The sequence below is a fragment of the Malus sylvestris genome, chromosome 2 (assembly GCF_916048215.2).
Source record: "Malus sylvestris chromosome 2, drMalSylv7.2, whole genome shotgun sequence".
In the NCBI taxonomy this organism is placed as follows: domain Eukaryota; kingdom Viridiplantae; phylum Streptophyta; class Magnoliopsida; order Rosales; family Rosaceae; genus Malus; species Malus sylvestris.
Window position 1 is genome coordinate 10327030 of NC_062261.1, and position 23826 is coordinate 10350855.

General features: G+C 36.9%; 3 protein-coding genes and 1 non-coding gene across 4 annotated transcripts; 1 reads left to right on the forward strand and 3 right to left on the reverse strand.

Moving 5' to 3' along the window:
- The first annotated feature begins 509 nt into the window (after window positions 1-509).
- Window positions 510-3732, forward strand: LOC126601032 (glycine-rich cell wall structural protein 2-like). Its single transcript, XM_050267747.1, has 2 exons — window positions 510-990; window positions 3680-3732. The coding sequence occupies exons 1-2, from the start codon at window positions 510-512 to the stop codon at window positions 3730-3732; spliced, it is 534 nt and encodes a 177-aa protein (XP_050123704.1).
- A 3996-nt stretch (window positions 3733-7728) lies between these two features.
- On the reverse strand, window positions 7729-9396 carry LOC126613942 (GATA transcription factor 5-like). Its single transcript, XM_050281552.1, has 3 exons — window positions 9194-9396; window positions 8740-9075; window positions 7729-8653 (listed from the first exon to the last, which is right to left on the reverse strand). The coding sequence occupies exons 1-3, from the start codon at window positions 9356-9358 to the stop codon at window positions 7982-7984; spliced, it is 1173 nt and encodes a 390-aa protein (XP_050137509.1). The 5' UTR covers window positions 9359-9396; the 3' UTR covers window positions 7729-7981.
- A 9569-nt stretch (window positions 9397-18965) lies between these two features.
- On the reverse strand, window positions 18966-19036 carry TRNAG-GCC (transfer RNA glycine (anticodon GCC)). The gene has a single exon. It is a non-coding gene; the product is annotated as a tRNA-Gly (tRNA).
- A 1060-nt stretch (window positions 19037-20096) lies between these two features.
- On the reverse strand, window positions 20097-22168 carry LOC126586027 (LRR receptor-like serine/threonine-protein kinase FLS2). The gene has a single exon (XM_050250730.1). It carries the CDS (start codon window positions 22050-22052, stop codon window positions 20133-20135), a length of 1920 nt encoding a protein of 639 aa, XP_050106687.1. The 5' UTR covers window positions 22053-22168; the 3' UTR covers window positions 20097-20132.
- Window positions 22169-23826: the final 1658 nt, after the last annotated feature.

The following is a 23826-nucleotide window of genomic DNA, read 5'->3' on the forward strand; positions in this document are numbered from 1 at the left end:
ATAAAGAGAACGTTCCTGACATAGAACCAAGTTGCTTATAGATAGAACCGGCAGCTATAAGCTACAAAGCCATATAAATGTATAATATGTTGATTATACATGCAAACGCAATAACAATAGTGATCCGTCGACTACAAACAAAACAAAGCTATATAATTCAAGTTCAAAACTTTTCTCCGTAATTTAAATTAGATTATTAGAATATTGTTCTAATAAAATAAAAAAGAAATTGACACGCACTGAGCAAATTAAAGGGGGGACAAATTGCAAATTGCGTTACACGGCATCATATATAAATACCGATCATTTCTTTTGCAGCCTTTTGAGGAGGGGTGGGAAGATTAGGGCTGCAGGTACTTATTGGCAGTCAGTTATAGTGGGGACTCCCTCTCGTTGTGAGCAATTGACAACTGGTATTGCCACTTGGAAGTACAATCAGTGCAAAGAGTATAAAGAGGGTTGGGGATGACTTGGGATTTTGCATTGAGCTCAAGTTCATAAGGCAGAAGATGGAAACTAAGGCTAGGGTTTTGTTTGGAGTTTTTTTGGGTCTTGCTTTTGTGTTGAGTTCGTCTTTGGTTGGTGGGATCAAAGGTTCTGATGGAATAGATGGTGGCATTGCTGCGATTAGTAATGCTACTACTACCGCTGTCCACAAGCTGACTACTTCATCTGGTGATGAAGGTTTGGACAAAAGCAAGAACTATCAAAATGGAGGTGGAAGTGGAGGCGGCGGTGGCGGAGGTGGAGGTGGAAATGGTGGTCATGGTGGGGGAAGTGGCGGAGGAGCAGGTGGTGGGAGTGGTGGGGCTGGTGGAGCTGGCAAAGGGAAAGGAAAAGGTATAGGCCACAAGAGAAGGCATGGAAAAGGAAAGGGCAAAGGAGGAGGTAGCGGTGGCGGAGGTGGCGGTGGAGGAGGCGGAGGTGGAGGGGGTGAAGGGAATGGTAAAGGCCATGGATGGGGTGGAGGAAGTGGAGGCGGTGGTGGAGGTGGTGGTGGTGGTGGTGGTGGCGGCGGAGGCGGGGGTGGTGGTGGTGGTGGAGGAGGAGGAGGAGGAGGTGGTGGTGGTCAAGGCGGAGGTTGGGGTTGGGGAGGAGGCAGCAGTGGAGGTTGTGGGCCTTGGGGTTGTGGCGGCCATCCGAAATCAATTGGAGGCAGGAAAGGAAACCCTTGAGGAAATGCAAATGGGTTGGCCATGCACATTGCATGGACCATCAACTTTGTAAAAGTGTGCAAGAAATTGGACTCCAAATCACTTTCTTCATTATAGTGAGATAATGCCATAAAAATATACCGTGAGAAATTTTCCCTTAAAAAGCCTTCTAGTGAGTATTGTGTGTATGTTCGTGTTGGACAATTTTTGGTGATTGGCCAAAACACTTGTGCGAGAAAAACTATGAATAAAAAGCTTATCACTTTATGTGCTCCGTATCTCTCTTTTTTCACTGTAATTAGAGCACAACTAGTGCACCAAGATTTCCTTGCTTTGGGAAGAAGAAGCGGACTCTGGTCTAACAGCCTAATTGAAACTGCTTTTTGAAGGGATAAAAGCGTTTTTCGACAATCGACATTACTTCCGACTTCCGTTAACGGAAAAAACATAAAATTGCTTCTGATTATGTTTGTCCAGTACTTCTTTACATGTTTAACAATAAGAATTTCGACATGTTTACAATAACAGTCTAATAAAAGCACTTATGAGCATAACGGTTCATATAGAAACAGTCCCAAAGTAACCCTTATAAAATGAAGATTGCATTGATCCCAAAAAGGGCTTAGGGTCACATCTCTCTTGATGGTCATTCGGCATTTCCATTCTTAAATGGGCTTACAACCAAAAGAAATGGGCTCAATGATTGATAGGACTACGGATTTAAAAATAGGATATGTACATAATAGTAACTAATATCACGGTCCAGTAGTATTCATTTTTATTATGAGTTGGACGGTGCATTTTTCTCACTACCACAATGTTTTATGTGAGATAAGCGTGATTTACTACATACAACATCGAAATTTAAACTCATCTAATGGTAACTAAGTGGTGATGCTCATTATCATTTAAGAGTGCTAAGCATAAGTATTCCGGTAAGTAGACTGTCTCAAGTTGTATTCACATTTTTTTTTTTAAAGGGGGACCATTTGGTGGCTTCGCTACTATAGTCCACCATTTCGGGGTTAGGAAGACTCATAAAGGCATTTCAACTTTCTCCTGACTACCATCGTGTGATTCACATGAACTAAGAATCAAACTTAAAACGTTACGTGTGAATTACGAGTCTAAAATTCATCTCCAACCATAGGCCACATTAATTTGACAAGCAAAACATTACCCCCTAAAGAAAAAATAGTGAAACAAAGTTTTTTGTTCTATCAGACTAGCATGGGAGTCGTAGTAGACAGCAAAGGCACATGGCAGATTGCCAGATTCAAGTGATAGTAACACAATTATGCTATTATAATAATTCCTGATGAAATATCTGTTTAACAAGATTTGGACTTCTAAACTCGATAAATTAGAAGTATTGACTTGAAAACTTCGATGATGTTATCTTATCAAACCAATAATATATAACCAAATTTTATGGACATATTGACTTTATAAACCAACCATTTGTAAACACATGATTCGATCATATTTAAGGAAAGGTTCATATATGTGGGACATTCCTGTGGTTAAATCTACTTCTCTTCTAGCCAAATCCGAAGTAGGAGCCTGTTTAGCTCCATGACCGTACCATCCTACTTCGCAAATTGAAATGCTCATTGCATTTGGCATTCCCATTAGGTCATTACTGTTAACAGAAACTGCGTGGTACGCGAACTATGCTACGTAGTATAATTAGGTCACATATTATGTGTTATAAGTGAGTAGAGGATGAGTTTTATAATTTAACCAATAGAAACTATATTCAAGGATGGATTCATTAAGGGGAATCAAGATCCTGTTCGGATCTTTGTGTCCAACCGGACCTAAAAATCTGGACTACTCAATTTATACTTGTGCGGCCCTCATTAAACCATCACATTGGCCCACCCACACAAAACCAAGCCCTTGAATGGTTCAGATCTCTCTCTTTAACAGTCTGAATTTCTCAGTCCGTTGGCTCCGGACATAGAGATCCGAAGAGAATCTTAATTCCATTAAAGGGACGTATGGGGTCCTGGGACCCTACTAAAGCTTTAGAAGGTCCTATAAGAATCCTACAGGAATCCTATGGGGACTCTTTTGTACTGTTAGATTTCTTTTTCAAATAACCTAAACAAATAACGACAAGCATCCACCAAATGTTATAAACTAAATGCCTCACTAATATGGTTCATTCAAAAAGATCTTTTGCACTATTATGACCCCATGAGATATGAATCCTGAATCAACCACTATATTATAATATGCATGTGGATTGGTTATGTCATGCAACGTGTTCAAGTACTACACAATAATGTCTTCGTATCCACCGTGCTACCAAAAAGTCTTACCACTTGGCTTGCTAGATAGGCACCACACAAAATCAAATATCAACTTGCACATATGCATTCAAATTATTAATTCATTAATGTAACTCTAAGTCCGAGAGCAAAGATAAACACAAGGTATTAAGACTGAACAGGACCCATGCATTATTTGGATGGGGCTGAAGCTGCTGAACTGATGAGTAAACTCCTATTTGCAAACAGGTACAAGTAGTACATGCAAAGAACTAACTACAAGGCCACCAAATGGCTGGTGATTCTTGAAGATAATGGGGAGAGAGAGAGAGAGAGAGAGAGAGAGAGAGAGAGAGAGAGAGGAGCTTTTTGCCTTTGGATTTTTCAAATGGAGGGCACGAGACAAATCCATCCCATGCACCCCACATCACTACTCTTTGAGTGAAAGGCCGGCCCAGAAATTTGACAACTGAATGTTTGTTATTTCTAACACAGATAAATATATTTAATTAACCTAATTTATTACTACTAACCACACATCTGCATCACCATCATCAACATCATCATTGGTTTTTATGGCCTTTGGGAGTAAAAGAATACTATTTTTTTTTTTTTTTTTTTTGGAATTTGACAAATTTTCTTATCAAAGGCATCAAACTTGATTCAAATAAGAGGGTACGTATAACTCATGATCTTATATATACTTGATCAGTTGTTCATTTTTTGGCTCATGATCATGTTCATTTTGCACGTCAAGATACTTCATAAAGCTTTTGTGGCATGGAAGGCTCAGAATCAGAAGGTCAAAACCCTAAGAAAACCCGAAGGCATGCAAGTCCCACACAAGTGGACAAATGCATCCGTCCTTAATGTTGCACTATTATAGACGTTTGAGAGTGGTTGGAACTGGTGGGAGATGGTCATCACGTAATTGCCACTCAACAATTTTGGTAGCGCACCCAATTTTTTCCATGCCATTTTGCCCACACTTGGTATTTCGTACATCTTTAGGTTTTGTGGCAGTTTGATTTTGGTAGAACCCGTCTCGATTTTCATATGCTTATTATGGCTAAGAAACCATGTGATTTTACACCTGCTGCCAAACTTTTTAAAGCACAATTCTACAAGATTTTGTTAGGTAAATGTTGCTATGATAATATTTGAACTTTAATTATTGATCACGTACGTTAGTGGAGTATGCCTCTATTAGAGAGTCGATCAGAAAGGTGGACAACAAATCCAGATTGCATACGTCATTATTAGGGAGTTGATCAGTAAGGTGATCAATAAATTCAAATAGCGTTATTTTGCCATGAATGTATATGAGAAGAAAGTAAACCATTGCAATTCCTAACTTACTATACGTTTACGTTAAAAAAATAAAAAATAAAAATATGTGGTCTCGTCTTAAAGTAAAGATTCCACAATTAGGAGGAAGTACTTATCCAATCCTCATCCTTATTTCCGTCATTCTTAACTTCCCTCATTCCTAATAAGTAAGCATGCAACAATTTACACTTCAATATTGAAGTAATGAAAATGGAGTGCCAGCAAAGGCAATTCCTTAAAAATGGCTATAAATATTATAAACATTAGTGGATATTGTATTTCCTTGTAAAGATGCGAGAACAAGAAAAGACTTTATATTTGACTCTTGATAGTCATGTCTGTGCTTGAGTACAAGAATGTGGTTTCTTCTTCTTGGAATTTAGAATTTGATTATTCAAATAATGAGATGGGTACAACTGATGAGCATACTTGGGTTTGAATATTTAGTTCAATATTAGAGTATTTAAAGTATAGTAGTTTTAAAATCATCCGTTCCAAATTCGAAACTTTTCCCTGCTCTAAATGATTATAATAGTTTTGAACCCTCATTTTCTCTTTAATAATATAATAGTTTAAACTTATACGTTCAGAATTCAAAACTTTTCTTTTCCCTAAATTATTAAAGTAGTTTCGAACCTCATTTTCCCTTTAACAATATAATAATTTTAAACTCATACATTCCGAATTCAAAACTTTTCATTCCCTAAATTATTGTAGTAGTTTTGAACCCTCATTTTCCTTTTAATAATATTACATTTTAAAGTATTTAATGTATATAATTAACTTGCTCATTGTGCTATACAAAAAACAATATTTAGCTCAATATTATAGTATTTAAAAATATAATTAACTTGATTGTGCCACTATATATGTATAGAGAAAAACAATATGTAGTTTAATCTTAGTTTAATCTTTTCTGTCTAATTAAATTATAAACCGGCCAGCAGCAAAGTTATATACAAATTAAAAGAAAAATAAATGGTGACTGAGGACAAATGGATGTACAAGTAATGACGACAAATGGCATGCTCAATGTAAACTGGATATTCCATATGAAACCCACATGGCATCCTATTCCCGCCAGCAGCAACGCAAGTTCGAGGTCTAAATATTTGAAAATTTTCTCTGCAGTTTTTAGTACCCTCAAACATATTATATATATGAAATGGTATATGAAATGGTAAATGCATCTTCCTCCTATCATATCCCTCAAGGTCAAGGATGTTTGTAGCTATGTACTATTCAACGTTAATTTGCGTATTAACATTATAAAATATTGTGTTAAAAGTATGAAATGACCGAGAGTTCATAGAGAGTTTTACATTATGATAATCTCTTTGGCATTTCTTTATAAAAAATTCTTATAACTTGCAATTATAGAATTTGAGGATAGAGTTTATGGTATATGTGTATATAATTAGTAATTCTTTGTGCAGTCTGGTTGATCGATAATGGTAATAAAACTTAACCGCAACTAAAAAACTTTACATAAAGTTAACTTTTAACTAGACATTTGTTGTTTCAAGAAACCAAAGCTAGACACTCATAAAATCAAGATAAAATGATTAACACAGACTCATATCACAACTTTAAAGAATCAAACTTTTGGTCTAACTTAATTCTGACAATTTTTCCGGCATTCTTACGTTCCAAACTAATGTTAGGGCTAACATACCGGCAATTTTAATGGTCCGGGTTTGGGCTCATGTCCCTCTTGACATATTGTATTTTTCTTGTTTATCAATAAATTCTTCTCAAAATTACTTTTCATGATAGCAATGTTGGAGTGGAATGAACTTTACGGTTAAATTAATAATAATAATAATAATACCGGCCACTTTTGTAGTTACTCAATGATATTCGTATTGCAAAACCAAAGTATTTTAATTTGATTTATAGGGGTATCGGTTTTGAAATCAAGAAAGGATTAGAAAACTTTTTTCTTTTTCTGTATGCTTGTAAACAAGACTACCAACATGGAATGATGAGTCATGGCTTGGTGGTAATTATGGTTGTCACCACTCAAGTGTGTGCTCGCGGCACCCTCATTTAAATTCCGAAACATGGCCTGTGACTGGTTGAAGGTCTTTGCCTTATCGACTGACCTCTACCCACCTGACATTGTAGCCTTTAAAGCCATAAACACGAGAATATTTGTTGCGTTCCTGAGGAGAAAAACTTGAGTTTGAACACCTGATCTAATCACGTCATCCATAAGATAATTCTTGCAAAATCATAAACCCCATATTGCTCTGCATTTTGATCTCAACCAACTCAGTTCTTGTTCAACCCGAGGTGGATTAGTAGGACAACCATGTGAAAATTTCATGTAGCCGAGGGTAGACCAAACCATCATTGTGTTCACACTCGACACCGCACTGGTTCAATATGATGCGAGATTTACCCTAATATATACGGCAACCATGCAACAGTTTCTCTCGTTATAGAGTAGATCAAGTTTCGTGATGAGTGTTGTAAACACAAGAAGATATACCGAACCAGGACAGATTTTATCTCTCCGAAGACAATTTCAGAACCAAACAACCAAACCTGCCGATAAATATCTCTTGAAACAGTTCATTGTTACGTCCAAATACCCACTGTGGAAATGGGGATGGCTCCAAACCAGCACCAAAACCCAAAAAAGCAACTCCCACAACTCTTTCAGAACATTGCAGGAAACGAAGCGCCCACTTTCGAATCCAACGGTCAGGATTCAGCATTCAGCGTGCAGATTACGCCACTTGAAAATATGTCGTTTTTGGACCCTTCTCTCACTCTCTCGTCTCGTGGCGCGCTTCCTTCATAACATTTTTGCTTTCCAACGGCCACCAAATTAAAAAAGTTGAGCGGTTTGAAAAGGGTCGGTTAGACCACCAAATCCTCCTTTCCCTCTCAAAAAAAAAAAGAAACTAAAAATCAGAGAAAAATTAGGGAAAAATTAAATTTAAATCCCACAAACACACGGATTTAGCAAATTAAACCAACAAAGAATATAATTTAAAATTAAGTACATATTAAGTAAACTAGTAAATTCTGCTGCCTAATCAGTTACATCCCTACAAACCTGCCGCACCCACCACCACCATGCAATAAACGGAAAAAATGTACACTAACTCGGCCTGTTTGAACCGGGTTTAATCTAACCCCGGTTCACTCTGTCCTCTCTTCCCTACTTGCTGACTAATCTTTCAACCTTTTTTTGGTGGAACTACTTCCTAATCAAAAACTGGGCACCACCGGAGGTCTGGTCAAACCGGGTTCGGGGGTGCCCGGGCCTTCCTTCTTCCGCCGCATCTCTAGGACTTTGCGGTGGTGGTTGGAGTGCAACTCGCTCGAAAACGTCGGGCTACATGCGGGACGGTACTCCGGCAAGAGCCGACCCGACTTGTACCGGACCCCGCATGCGTTACAGAGGGTCTTGGCTCCGTTTGGGCCGGTTCTCCACTGAGGGGTTTTTTGGACCCCACAATGGCTGCACCGCCGCGGTGGCTGGCTCGAACTTCCGTCCACCAGTCTTCTCTTCGGCTTCTTCGGTGGCTTCTCCAGGGACAAGACCGGTTCACCCGGTTCTTGGTTCTGTGTGGAGGGGTAAATGAGCCAGGGGTTAGACGGAGAGGAGGAAGACGACGACGAACTCGAACTCGAGGACTCTGTGAGCGACGGCGAGCCAAGTGACCAGACCCGGCCGCCGGTCCTGGTCCGCTTGCTTCTAGCCTTTGCCGGAACCGGAGTCTTGAAACAGGGCTTTTCCGGGAAAGCGATTTCCGGGTCGGGTCTCTTCTCGGACATGGGATTCTCTGGCACGAACACGGCCGGAAGGGCCGTCGCGAATTCCGAGAAGGAATCCTCGACGAAATGAGACAACCATTCGAGGTTCACCAAGTCGTCCGCCTGTAAAAAAACGTAGCTTTGGTCAAAAACCACTAAAAGCAGTAAAGAACACCATTCTGAACACGGAAATTTGAAAAAATAAGTACCGGCACGCTGAGTTCGCTCGCCGGTTCAACTTTTTCCGACAAATTGGACTTTTCCGTTTCCTGGTTCTGCTTCTGGGGAGAAACAGAGACAAAGGCCTTGACTTTTTCCTTATCGTCTTCTTCCTCGCCCTCCGTTACAAAGAACCCGTCTTCGTTCGAGAAGTCGAGAAGGTCGTCGACCGAGAAATCGTCGCAAGCATTTTGGCCGTTGACGACGGCGCCGCCCCACAACAAGTCGTCAAAGACCACCGCTTGCGGGCCGGCCGCCTTCACGGCCATCTCCTTCCTAATACTAGTCTTCAGAGCCGCTTCCACGCATTCCATTTCAGTTCCAACCTATGAAAACAGAACCAGAAAAACCCAGAAACAAAATAAAGCAACATTCTTTTTTCAATTATTTCGGTTTTTTTTCATACAATTTGAAAAGAAATCTCAATTTTTTGTTGTTAAGTACCTGTTGGGGAGGGGAGAGTTGGGAGGAGGAGAGCAGAAGAGGAGGAGAGAGAGAGTGGGAGGAGAGAGAGAGGGGAGAGGTGGAGGTAGAAGAAAGGATAGAACAAGTAAAGGGGGAGAGGGATGGAATTGGAATAAAAAGGGGAGGGTGAGTTTGGTAAAGCATTGAATTAGGGCTGGAAGCGTCCGTGGCCTATTACTAAAAGTGCCCGTTTCTCTTTTAATTTTTTCACTATTAAGTTTGATATCATCAAAAGCGAATTTAAACCACATTATTACTAATTTATTGTGAAGCTAAGCTTACCATTCTCCTTTAATGAACATAATATCTTTTGTTAAAAAAACAATTACCTTTTTTTTCTTTGTGCACCCTCACACTTTATACATCCACCCATTAATGTTCTTTGTATTTACACCTTTTTGGATACGTTTCTAGTTTTTGTACCCTTTTTTTTTAATACATCGATATTTTTATACAAAAGGAATGGGAAGTTCGGCTAAGCCACACAATGGGCAACTTAATTTGGTTTCGAATTCGTAATCCACGAGATTCGAACCTAAGATCTCTCACTTCCAAGTGAAGAGGAATACCACCAGACCATAGTACTAAATGGCTCCAGTCTCTGTACCATTAAATCATATAGTTTCAATTAATGTTTTTAAAAGGAAAAACAATTAAATCGAAAAATGTTATTTTCTTGTTTAAAATTACTGAAAGTGATTTTTATAAAAATATTTTTAAAACAAATTCTTAGTAAAAAAAAATTTAAGTAGATACTGAAAAAGTACTTTAATCAAAAGCACCAAAATCAATTTTATCAAAAACGTTTTTAGTTATTTTAAAAGTATTTATAAACGAGCTCTTAGCCCATAAATTTTTTAATATGACAAACACAAATCCCGTAATGTGTTGTTATATTAAAAAAAACGTAATGATTAATGTCCTATAATGAATTTACATGTTATAATTAAATGAGCTATAATCATCCACATCAAGTCACAATGTTTTGTTCATATTATTCATACATTCGTTATAGAAACATATTGTTCACGCTTTTATGAGAAACTATAAGTCGGATTTAAACATGTTTTAACCAAACGAAAATCGGGTACCGCTGAATCAGATATATTTTCTTCTCCCTTGTTTGGGTTTTGTACAAAATACGGTAGGCCATCATATCCACAAGCACCACCCATATTTTTATAACTTCCATTTTAGTGTATTTTTTCCGAATTTTTTATTTAATTTTGGATAAGAATTACACGGTGTTGGTTCGGACCGTTCGTTCCATGGGAATTCATGGGTTCGTCAATACCTAGGAAAACAGCCACCTTTGTTGTATTTTCCTCCTTTTTACCTTTTTACTTTTCTTCTTTAATAAGCAACGAAATCAAATTACCCCTTACTTTGGCCTAAATTACATAATCTGCCTACCGCGTTGATCGCCGCTCATCTTGGTTAATCACTTGAAGTTTTTGTTTCCGCGCTCTTTGTTTTCGTGCTTTATTACCAATGTAACCCCTAAATTACGCTTTGCTTTTGTTCTTTTTTCTTTTAATTTTTTTTCCCACCAAAACTTTGTCGTTTCAGAGCGTACCACGGAATTCAATGCGACTTAAATCTTCACTAAACTGGTTGAGATTTTGGTTTAAAGTTGACATTTTTGGTAGCCGTTAAATTATATTTCAGTTTTTAAATTAGTATGTGCGTAATGATCTCATTTTGATTAACGACTTTGAAAAGATTTCATGTGTTTGCACTTGGCAGATAATCGTTTTATCTCGTTTTAGTTAGTAGTTTCAAATTAATTATTTCGACAACCCTTTTTCATCAGGTTTTAATTAAAATTTTAAGAAACGAAAGAGATTATAATAAGTGTAGTTATTTTCTTTTTGTTGAGGAAATTAACATTAATTGATTTGAAAGAAAGGCGTACAAAAAGAGAATAGTGTGATTATACATTTGATTATATTTAAATTTCGTTTTATTTAACAGTCCAAATTTACCTTCATCGACAAGTTATTTAGTTTTATGTTTATTCTTTGATTATTCTTTAAGTGAGACAATTCCTTATGAACTAATTTTTGTACACACTTGATAACTACACACTAATGTTTTATCATTGTCAAGATGACTTGTAGCATGCACATAATTAATCCAATACCCAATCGTCAGTATTGGCACAAACGTACCAAGCTATCATTTTGACAATTCTCGTTGAAATTTCTTAATAATTTTCAATGATTTTGATTTTTTTTCTATGGGTTGAGTTGAAATTGATTTTTCTGTCAAATTAAACTAATAATTATCATGCAAGAAGGTCAACCTTCTAGGCTTCTTGTATTATTATTTTTTCACTTTTACCCTAATTAACATTTCATTTTTCTCGAATATTACTTTGCACACTAGAACAATGATGCGAAATGCAAGCCAAAATATTTTACAAATAATAAAATAAATGCACGTCGTATCTGCATGTTTCAGAACCATGATCACTTTCTATGAACAATGTTAAATACAATACAAGAACAAGAACCCTTGGAGGCTTCGAGTAACAATGCGTTGGTGTGTTGGTATCAAAGATGAGTTTGATTTTTTTCAAATATCGTAATAATGGTGTGGCAACAATTGATGTACACCTGATTTCTTCTTTATGGAGATACACTCATTTTCTTCTTTTGTAGACCCATATATTTATTTCTATCATTTGAATCAAGATGTATAAAATAAAAAGGTATGCATAAAAGTTAAAACGAACATACGAGAATCACTTCTTAAATGATTTACAAGTTTAAATTGATGAATTAATGTTTGACAAAAAAGAAAAAAGAAAAGAAAGAAGATGAATTATTACACATATTTCTGTTATTCAAACAATCCTACTGCGCCGCTTGTGAGAAAACCCTCCGAATGCCGCCCACTCCCTTTGGGTCTACGACTCTATGGGTAGGCGGCAAACTCCTCCAATTGCTTACTATATGGTTGCCTTCGAATGAGAAGACTTATCTAGCCATTGTGTTTGCTACCCACCTCGAGAGTAAGTGGTCGCTCACTCATATGAAGATGTGAAAACCACTTTGGTGGTTTGGGTCTCTACGCCACCTCCTTTTGCGATTTTGATTATGTTTTGTCGACTTGCTTTGTTGGTTTGATGATCATCAAGTGGTGGACATGGTTGCTAGGTTTGGTTGTTTCTTTCGTTGGTTGAGTGTTTTTTGGAGAAATTTAATGTATTGGTTGTGGATCTTAGATGTTGTGAAATTAGGGATTTGTTTTGTTTTTAATTTGGGGTTGCTTTGTATGTGTATTTTGTTTTGGAGCCTTTGGTTTTTGTTGGTGCTGATGGTAAATTCACTCCCCTGAGTGATGGAATGGCAAGATGCACGATGGCTGTGGCGATGACGACTTTTGTCAACGAACTGAGTCTGATAAAGTCATTATGTGCTTTGCTTAGGTTTCTTTGACTTTTTGACCTAATTACAACTTGTTTTTATGTATATCTCTTGTAACATCTTCATCTATCAATGACGTTTATGTTTGACAAAAAAAAAAATGGAAATGAAAGACACACAATCTTTCTTCCCCTACAGACTCATGTTTGATATTGATTAATTTAAGGAAATATTGTTGGCACTCCAAAAATTTCATTCTACACTCCTCAAAAGTATATTTTTCTCTCCAAATATAGAAAGCTTGAAGTGTATAATGAGATTTTTGGAGTGTTAATAACAGTTCTCTTAATTTATTAGATTCAATGACCAAAAGTAAAGAAAAACGTGCAAAAGTAAAAAACAGTGTGCAATTATCATTTTTCATTCCTAATCGACAGGTGCCTTATATTCGTTCCACCATCCTCATAAAAATATCGCTTTTCTAAAGAGTATGAATGAATTGTTACTAGATGCATTGCCAGAGTATTTGTGTTTTAACCCCAAAAAATCATACTCCCTACATAAATTGGACAATAATTTATGAAAGAACCAACCATGAAATATGATATTTTTCTTAGAAATGGAAACAGTTAGTAAATTTATGCGGACAGGAACAAACTCAAACTCAAAAACTAAAATATAATTTATAATCCATCAAATGCCTGCCCATTTTGGTACGACCAAATTTATACGATGCCCTTCTGAAACCCAATCCACGAACCCACAATGATCAAGTTCTTCAACGACAGCAGTAAGAGTACCAACATACAGACATGGCTTTGAAGCAAAGCCAGAGAAAGTTGATGATGATACGTACCAATGAGTCAATGACATGGCCCCAGCTTTTGTCTCCAAGTCTCCCTCCTCTCATGATTCTTTTCACAAACCAAAAATTATTAAATATACATGCTCAAATGATTCCTTATTCTTTTGCTCTCACCCTACCATTTGTCCGAATTTGAAGCTGAAGTTAATTTTTGTGCTCCTGTCTTATTGTTATGTGATATTATTTGAGCGCGTCGGTCCCCTATTGTTTAGTTTGTTTTGATTTACTTGTAGAAGGTTATATTAATTAGGCGGTGGTTGTTTTAGCATAACATCCCACATTGATCAGGGTTATGAATCCTGTAAGCCTTATATGTACATACCTACCTCCAATTAGCACGAGGCCTTTTGGGAGTTTGCACGAGAGCAATCTCATGATGGTGACCTACTGGGAAGTTCTCGTGTGAGTTCCCAGAAACAAAACCTTGAGGGCGTGGTCGGGGCCTAAAACGGACAATATCGTGCTACGGTGGAGTCGAACCTGGGATGTGGTGGAGCCCGGACCGGGATGTGACAATTTGGTATCAGAGCCAATCTATGGCCGGATGTGTGCCGACGAGGATGTCGGGCCCCTAAGGGGGGTGGATTGTAACATCCCACATCGTCCAGGGTATGGATCCTATAAGCCTTATATATACATACCCACCTTCAATTAGCACGAGGCTTTTTAGGAGCTCACTGACTTTGGGTTCCATTGGAACTCTGAAGTTAAGTGAGTTTGCGCGAGAGCAATCCCATGATGGGTGACCCCACTAGTAAGTTCTCATGTGAGGTCCCAGAAACAAAACCGTGAAGGCGTGGTTGGAGCCCAAAACAGACAATATCATGCTACAGAAGAGTCGAATCCAAAATGTGGTGGGGGCCCAGCCCGGAATGTGACATTTAATTTGTTACGTGATATTACTAATTAAGTAGTTGATGGTTAATAAATCTAATAGGTTTTTTTTTTTCTTTTTCTTTTCAAAGTGATCTACTGAACTACCATAAGCTACATAGATGTGGATTTGAACCTAAAGGCAAGAGGCAGGCGCAAGGCTGCTCTCAGTTATATGTAATTTAATAAGTGTTTAAAATATCAGAATTGATAGAAATATTAATATGCAAATTTATGAAAAAATCGATATTGATATTAATTGTTTTCGATAAAAATGATAGATATTTACTCAAAAATGTAAAAACTAAAAATAAAAATTTAGAAAATGTCACATACCAGTCCTTCGATATTTAACTGTTATATTGGAAATCCATATCTTTCTTTGATTTTTTTTTATATTTTTAGGTAAATATCGACTGCATCAAAAAGTTTCAAACATTGGTTGTAGCACAAGTGAATTCAATAAAACAACGAAAAAATGTACTAAAAAAATCTTGATTATATCAACTCAATAATCTTATTCACCTCATCTATTTAGGTCAAATGGTGTCAGGCCAAATTTAATTAGAACCGACTCCAGATCCTCGTCGGATCCTCTTGTGATGATCAATATCTGATAAAAACAAAATGCACGATATACGATGAACGGACACAATTTACAGATTATCAAAATCCTCTTCGGATCCTCACCAAAAGAATCCTCTTGGATTAGAACCAAAGTTTATAATTTGATTTAGCTATCGTTCTAATCATTGATTTTATTTCAAATCCCTTTTTGCACTTAGTGCCAAATCCACTCTCGCTGTCACGTGTTCCAAATCCTATTTAATAAAAGTTCAGTAACTTCAGTGGCCGAGTGACTCAGCAACCGCAATAATCGTGAGCGGCAGGGGTAGTTTGGTAACTTTCAAATTAAAATCAACAATTTTAATTTATGAAAAGACAAAAATGGGTATAGACGGTCAAATACGTATGCGAGATTCCAGAAGTTGAAGGTTTACCAAATGGTAAAAGCCATGCACGAGACGAGGAAAGAGAGAGAGCCGGCTTCCGAGACTTCCCGCCGGTCGTTTTCAGCCGCCCAGGGTCGTTTCTTCACGTGGCGTTTTACTATTGGACAGGTGACGTTGCCCAATAAAATCGGTCGTTTCTCTCTCCATTATTATTTCTTTTTTTTTTCGATTTTGGTTTTAAATTTTGAATTTTGAAAATTCCAAATTATGGTAACGTTCTTTTGTAATTTCAAAAAAAAAAAAAAAAAAAAGGAGTGGGCTTCAAAATTCAATTTAAGAAAAACTAATAAAAAAAATTTTAAAACTTTGAATTTTAATCCAAATGACAAAAATGTGTTGTAAGTAAATAATAACATGAGTGACTTTTTAGAGTAAAAATATCATTTTTGTTAAAAATAAATAGTACCGAAAGTGTTTCGTAAAAACTCCCTTCAATTTAATGGGGATTGTCCCCTCCTTGGTGAATGGAGCCCAACAAGGATAAACTGGGTGATTAAAGACAATATATACTTGTACCATGTGGTCTATTTCTCAGTGTGTCTGAAAACATGCACGTAGACTGTTTTTACATATTTTTAGTACTTATATTATTACATATGATATATAGATTCGTGGCTGAACTATTTCTCTTGCATTAAAACTTAGGATCATTTTATCTACAAATGACATAATCAAAATTGTTCTTCTCTTATAAAAAAAAATCATTTGAATTTGGAGAGAGTTTAGAATTGGTTACGGCATTTTTTTTCAACGCATTACGTTTTGAGTTCAAATCATCTTTCTTTTGGTATAAATAAGAATAATGATATCCGTTGTATTTAAAAAAAAAAAACTAATGAAAAAAGTTTTAAAACTTTGAGTTTTAACAATAAAGACAAAATAAAGGGTAAAATGAATAATACAAATATTGACTTTTTAATTTAAAAATGTGATTTTTCATTAAAATGAACTGCACCAAAAGATTTTCGTTAAAATTCTTTAAAAAAAATTGAAAACTGTTTAAGGTCTGTTTGGTATTGAACTCAAATCCATTTTTTTTAACTCAAGCACTTTTTGAGTGTCAGGCCAAAAAATCTTATTTGGTTGATTCATTCTCAATAGCACAACTCAAAATCATTCATAGCCTACTTCCATAAAGGAAAAAACAAATTCTGGACTTGTTTGGTACTCTACTTGAATCTAACTTTTTAAACTCAAAAACAATTTTCAAGTTTTAGATCTTAAAAACTTGTTTGATAATACTATTTTTAAAAACTGAACTCAATACTAACTTAAACTTAAACTCAAACTCATTCCTTTCTTTTTTTCTCCCTCCTTCCCTCTCACTCCAAATTTATCTCTCTCTTTTCTTCTTTCTTCTATTTTTTTTTTTTATCATTTTCGTTTCCCCTCGAATCTGCTCTCGTTGGAACGTACTGTTGCCTGTTGCCTGTCGTTGAGTGTGATGATGGTACGGGAAAGTGAGAAGTGGAGAAGTGAAAATACAAACACAAAGTACGGAATCTAGTGAAATTTCCAAGGAAGAGGAAGGTGACTCACGTCGAGTGTCCGAGTGTGGTGTCCTTCTCCTTACGGTTTCATTCTACTCCATCCAAAACAAGTTCCCAACCATAATACCTTCATAAATTAGATACCCCACTCAACTATTTTTTTTAGTTATTAATTAACTCTCGACGTATTAGGGTCCCACTGCACTGTTGGTGTGGAAGCCAGATTTGTAGTCAAGAGAGGTTGAAATGCCTCTGTGAGTCTTCTCAGCCTTCTAAAATGGTGGATAATGCCACCAGTTGTCCTTCCTTTGGAAGAAAAAAAATTGAATGACAAGTGCGTAATGAAATAGCATAAAATAAAGAATTGAAAGACAAATATGTGAATTAAGTTGTTAAATGTAGATTAGACTATATGCTATGTTACACTACTCTAGAAGTAATTGAAAATGGAAGAGGATCCTTTTTGGATCCACTTTGGCGGGATTCTAGGGATCCTAACATCCTAACCGTTCATCATATATCATGCAGTCATTTTTCGTTAGGTATTATTTGTGTTTAATTTTAAATAAAAAAAGGTCAAATAATTTCTGACAGCACGATGCACAAAGAATGACTAAGATGTGAGGATCTCTAGGATCCCCACAATTTAGATCCAGATGGGATCCAAATCCATTGAAAATATGGTCCAATAACTAGTTGTTTGATGTAATGTGTTTTTTTTTATTGGCTGGTGATGGAGAAGGGAGGTTAAATGAAAATGTCTATATAGATAATTTGTCAATTGAAAAAGGTCATGAATCCTCCTTTTATTAGGGAAGATTTTTCAATGTGCCAAGAACACAATTTGGTACATCAAGTGTAATAATACAATTGGTTAGAATTTTTTTTTTTCAAGTTTCTAACCAATTCTATTATGTCACTTGGTGTATCGAGCTGTATTACCAACACACTGAGAAAACTTTCCTTCATTAGGTCTATTAAGTTTTTCAACCCCTTTTGAATTAACCATGACTCTTCATATACAAGTGGTAAATCTTTTTATCTCTTAGTTAGTAGGAAATATTGAATCCAACAATGCTATTTTTCACACTTTTTCTCTTGGTAAAGATGAGGTATCATGAATTGGATTTCACTGGAGTAAGTAGTCTCAAGTCTAAAGTGTTAACTTTGTTAATATTCCTCTTGTGTATGGGTTTTCACTATCAACATGTTTACGCAAACTATCGTTCTTGAAATTTGAATTCAACATCGTCTCTAACAAAATAAAAGATTGAATGTCACTAGACTGACTGAATGATCGTGAGCACACTGCTAACATGGGCCTTCGGAACTCTAAATCAAATTTCACCAAACTATTTAGTACTATCAGCTTTTTCTGGTGCATATTTAAGTTATACATCTGAATAAAAGTTATTAAATTACATGATTTTATGGTTCTTATACACGTGTGTAATTTAAATATGTACTTTTGGTGTGCACTAGAGAAAGCCTCCCATTTACCGTTCCACAGTTTTGAATTATTTGTACATTTGGAAGATGACTTTCGCACTCTATGTATGTCCTTAAGGTGCACTCAACTAGTCTTTAAGTAAGGCTTACTTGACTAATTCCTTGTGGGAGAAACGTGGCTCCTTTCCTTGGAAGTAGAACATCATACATTTTTGTCAATCACAGACTGACATGTGTGTCGTAATTTCTCTTTTTGTACTTTTTAATGTGTTATTTCTACAAATATGTCAGATTGCGACAATAGCAAATGTAGTTTGCCCATTAAAAACAAGGGCCATGCTCTTAAATTTGTTTTTCCTAAATCTAACCAAAAAAGGGGCAAGGGAGGAGGTGGACAATAATGAAGGAAGCATACATAGCATGAAAATGCGTAGTGCATAAAGCAAGAGGGAGGAGCCATGGACTCAAAGTGTTGTTCTCAATTATTTTACAGCATATTCTCTGTTATTTTCTTCTTCAAGTTGTTGAGATGATAAAAGTTGAAGCTATCAATGCAAGTTGCAGGGAGGAAGGGAACTTTTTCTAATGTCAGCAGAAGCACTTTTTCTCATATCAGCAGAAGCACTTTTAATTGAAAAAAGCTGAAGACAAAAAACCAACATAAAAAATATATATAAAAACAAAGAATTTTGCACCAGCCGGGAATCGAACCCGGGTCTGTACCGTGGCAGGGTACTATTCTACCACTAGACCACTGGTGCTTGCTTGTCAATCATTGGTCAACAATTGTAATAAAGATTGTAACACGATCCATTTAATTTATTTTGTGAACAATAAATAAATTAACCTTTTAATTAGTAACTCTCTTCCTCCAATTGCGTTCGTTAAGGGGAGGAGGAGGAGTGCAAAAGATGAAAAGATGAATGTCTCAATCCTAATGATAACATGTTATGTGTATAAAAATTTACACGCGTCTATATATCATTGACATGAGACGTCACGGTGACAGTGTACTCGTGTCATATAAGTTATTCTTATATGAATAAGTACGAGCACATTACCTTAACCAACCCTGTCTAACCCACAATTGCCTCTCCAAGTGCACGCTGGTTTGTCCTTTATGAAACACCCCCACTTTTATAAGGGCATATATCCTCAAAACCAATGACAACATCCTAAGCCCTCCTATCAGCTTAACGTTCAGTTTTTAACTCACTTTGCAATTCACTGTTTGGAATTTGTGGCCGGTTTACAGCACTGTCTGTCTCAGGATCGTAGATGCAGCATAAGCCAAGCACAAAACACCAAATCTCCAAACAACAGAAGAACCAGACGTAAGTTTTGAATATGGCCTCCAGCTGCTTTCGTTTCTTTCCTCATGGTTTCTGACTATACATATATATGTGTGTGTGTGTGTATATATATATATATATGTTTTATATTACCAACAAATACCTACTTCACATGGTGCTCCAATATAGGGGTTGGAGCTTTATTATTAGTCTTTGCTTGAAAGTTGAAACCCTAAACTCGTGGAGCAGGGGGGTGGAAATATAGCCGTTAGGACTTACGATAGCAGTGTTGTTTCTCAAAGACTCATACAGAACATGGTCTCGATCAATGTCGAAGTCATTGTCTATCTCGTGAGTAGCCGCCATTCGCAAAACTAAATCCGACTCTCATGGATGGTTGGTATGTTAGATGAGTGTTTCAGAAGAATATTTGAGTAAAAGATGACTCAAAAGTGAGTTTAACTAGTCGATTGACGACGTTGTTACGTTTCGAGTGTGCAATGACATAAAAATGAAGCCTTCAAAAAAGTAAAGATCTAAACTTTTAAATTCTCAAGCCAAAACTTCAAAAGTGATTACAAGGAGGAAGTGGAACTCCACACAAGCCAGGGTTATCTATGAAACCGGAAACGGGAATAATGGCTTTGTGAGGAGGAATTTTCCCACTCAAATGGTTCCTAGAAACATCAAATTCTTTAAGGTCTTTCAAATTCAGCACCTCCTTTGGAATATTTCCACTCAAGTTATTACTTGAAAGAGAAAGTGTAGTAAGTTTTCTGGCATCTCCAAGCTCTGATTGAATCCTTCCCGAAAGCCGATTATGCGCAAGCTTTAGAACCTGCAAATCACTCAGTTTTCCCAATGACTTCGGTATGCTTCCTCTCAAGGGGTTGTTTGATAAAACTAGACTTTTGATGGCTGCCATTGTGGGAATTTCTCCGATGTCCTCATCAATCGGGCCGGTGAACATGTTGTTGGAAAGATCAAGGGAGTTGAATTGTCCAAGAGGGTTTTGGGATTGTTTCGAAAATATCGAGCTCAGGTGGCCGGAGAACTTGTTGGAATGCAGATCAAGATCCATCAGAAGTGCAAGGTTTCTGAATTCTGCTGGGATTGATGAATGGAAACCATTGTTTGATAAGTTCAGAAATGAAAGGCTAGTCATGTTGCCTATCCAATGAGGCAGCTTGCCTGTCAAGGCATTGCTTGATAAGTCAAGTATGGAGACAGATGATGAAGATAACCAATTCGGAAGCAGCCCTTCAATGCCGGTTTTCGCCAACAATAGCCGAAAAAGTTTCAATCTTGCAAAAAAGCTTGGTACACTAACCAATCCCAGTGGATTGAATGAAAGATCCAGAGTGTCTAGACTAAGTAATTTTGCAAGCTGAGGAGGAATTTGACCAATGAGTCGATTTCTCGACAAATCTAGTGTTTGTAGGTTATGTAAATTGGAAAAACTTGAAGGAATCTTGCCTGTAAAACGATTGTTGGAGAAGAAAATGTCAGTGAGAGTTGCAAGGTGGCCAATGGCTGCTGGTAGTTTTCCTGAAAGTTTGTTGTTCTCGAATATGAGCCTTTCGATCTTTGGGAGCTGGCCTAGTGATGCTGGCAAAGCACCTGTGAGCTTGTTTTGGGATAACTGACAAAACCGCAGAGAATTAAGCCCGGAAATCGAAGAAGGAATGCTTCCAGTGAGCTGATTATGATTGAGATAGAGCAGGACTAATTGCGAAAGTGCACCAATGGACTGAGGCAGTCTTCCACTTATCTGATTTTCGGATAAATCAAGATATGTCAAGCTCTTAAGCTTGCCAATGGAGATTGGAATGCTTCCGGAGATATTGTTTGCATGGAGATCAAGCTTAGTTAGTAAAACCAACTTTCCTATTGAAGTTGGAATTTGGCCCGACAACCGATTTCCGGATAGGCCTAATTCCGAGAGAGAGCTCAAAGATCCAAAAACAGAGGAGGGAACAACACCAGATATGTAATTGTTACCCAGATAGAGCTTCTCCAATCGAAAAAGATAGCGAAATGCTGTTGGTATCGAGCCAATGAGCATGTTTGAATCAAGGAAGAGATGAGTGAGGTGAGATAGCTTCCCAAATTCTTGTGGTATTGGACCCTTCAAGTCCTTGAGATTACTGAGGTCAAGAAGTTGAAGAAATGATAAGTTTCCAAGATAAGGGGACAAAGTACCGGACATATACGTGTCGACCAGGAAGTCATTGCCGGAAACAAGCCCCGGGCGTGAGACGTTTACAACTCTGCCGGAGGATTCACACGCGACGCCTTCCCAAGCGGAGCAGCAATCGGAGGAGATTGACCACGAATGCAGCAGTTTTGAAGGGTCAGAAACAATGTTGTGCTTGAAATGTAGAAGTGCTTGTCTGTCTACCAAATGGCAAGCTTTGGAGACAAGAAGTGAGAGGAGTAGTGAGAGAAAGAGGACTAGCGTTTTGTTGTAAATTGAGATCTTCATTTATGAGAAATGTAGAAATGTTAAGGCTCAAAAATCTTCATGTCTCATGAGTCAAAAGCTTGAATTTATTGAACAATGTAATCATCAAGCAGCTACAGCACAAGAGTTGTTTAATTAGTTTAAGCCTCGCAGTTTTAGCTGTGTGCTTATTTGTCTTCTACAATAAGCAATGTTCCCCATGACTAGTGGGATGTGACTAGGATTGGATTGGTATTGAATTAAGTGGTAGAAAAGTATACATTGAGGGAAGAGGATCTTCTCCTGAGCTCAGGATGAGAATTCTCCTGACCACGAAATCTGGACCGTTCAAATTTAATCCAACGGTTGCAATTATTATAACTTTTAGAGGGCCCCTCTGTTTGAAGCCGTTGGATTAAATTTGAACGGCCCGGATTTCGTGGTCAGTAGGATCCCCATCCTGAGCTCAGGAGAGGATCCTCTTCCTACATTGAGGATAAAATTTGTAAAGTTGTCTGATCATGTCATTCGTATGATATCTTGCACAAAAGAATAAGAATCTTATGCGGTCTAATCTCACCTTGTGTAAAAGTTGCCCTAATAAGGTAGTCATACCAAAGTTTCTCTTTACATTGAGGGAGAAGCTTCATTGTGGCAATTGGCTAAATGTTCAAGTCCCGCCATGTGACCAAAGCTAAATGATCAAATAATATCATCGAGACTATGAATTAGTTGTAAGAGAGAATCTCCTCGTGCCCTAAATGTTCAAAACTCGACCTGAAAACCTTAATCACCTAAACTAGATCCACGAAAATCAGACTCAAAATAGCATATTTCAATATTTCAATTAATTAACCTAACCCCTTGTACATTCGTATTAAGTTAAGATAGTCTGGCTAATGATAAGTATTGTGGCATGATCATGATGCTCTGTGTCGAGGGTTGGTAGGTTTGGTAAAGGAAAAGAGAAAAATGAAGAAGGATGCATATTTTCATCACTTAGTACTACGGTCAAGTGATATTCTTGTTCACTTGGAAGTGAGAAGTCTTATATTTGAATCTCGTGGATGGCGAATTCGATACCAAATTAGGGTGCCCATTATGTATCTTAATCGAACTCTTGCTCCCTTTGGTGTAAAAATATTGATGTATTAAAAAAAATGATGCATATTTTCATCATATTAGCCTAACTAAGTGGCATGGTAATTAGTAACTGAAGCATGTAGCACACCAAGATGATGTAAAATTGTAAATCAACCGTTGGATCACTAGCAAAAGCAACGATGTGTGATATTATATTTTTTTTATTAGCAAAAGTAACAATGTGCGAGTGAAAACTCAAATAATTTTTGTTAAATGAAAATTAAAGGTAATTATTAAATGAATTTTTAGTTTTCAAAACAAAGTAAAAATAAGAATTAAAAATAAAATAACTATCAAACAGCGATTAAAAGTGGAAACTAGGTAGTTTTCTTTCATTGGAGCGAAGCAGTTGGTGCGAATGCACTTTCACTTTGTTTGACTAGTAGATTGCTTGCTCGTAGTTACACTACCATACCAAGCACATGAGAGATTTTCAATATGTTCGGAACATGAAACGATATACTATATGTTATTATACAAGTAGAAAAATATATTTTTTTTCAAGTGTTCATCCATTTTTATTATCACATGTGACATATGCTTGTTTTCCAGACATATTGAACATCTCTCCAAACACACACTATGACCATCCATACACTACAATATTATAGCCACTTAGTTATAATGGCACAAACAACCATAACGTCTTGTATCAATGAGGCAACGTCGTCTA

Excerpts from the sequence above, each read along its gene's own strand:
- LOC126601032 (XM_050267747.1), top strand. The coding sequence starts at position 510 with ATGGAAACTAAGGCTAGGGTTTTGTTTGGAGTTTTTTTGGGTCTTGCT. Across the intron at positions 991-3,679 it reads AAGTGGAGGCGGTGGTGGAG|GTACAAGTAGTACATGCAAA; the intron begins GTGGTGGTGGTG and ends ATTTGCAAACAG.
- LOC126613942 (XM_050281552.1), bottom strand. The coding sequence starts at position 9,358 with ATGCTTTACCAAACTCACCCTCCCCTTTTTATTCCAATTCCATCCCTC. Across the intron at positions 9,076-9,193 it reads AACTCTCCCCTCCCCAACAG|GTTGGAACTGAAATGGAATG; the intron begins GTACTTAACAAC and ends CTGTTTTCATAG. Across the intron at positions 8,654-8,739 it reads CGAGCGAACTCAGCGTGCCG|GCGGACGACTTGGTGAACCT; the intron begins GTACTTATTTTT and ends GTTTTTTTACAG.
- LOC126586027 (XM_050250730.1), bottom strand. The coding sequence starts at position 22,052 with ATGAAGATCTCAATTTACAACAAAACGCTAGTCCTCTTTCTCTCACTA.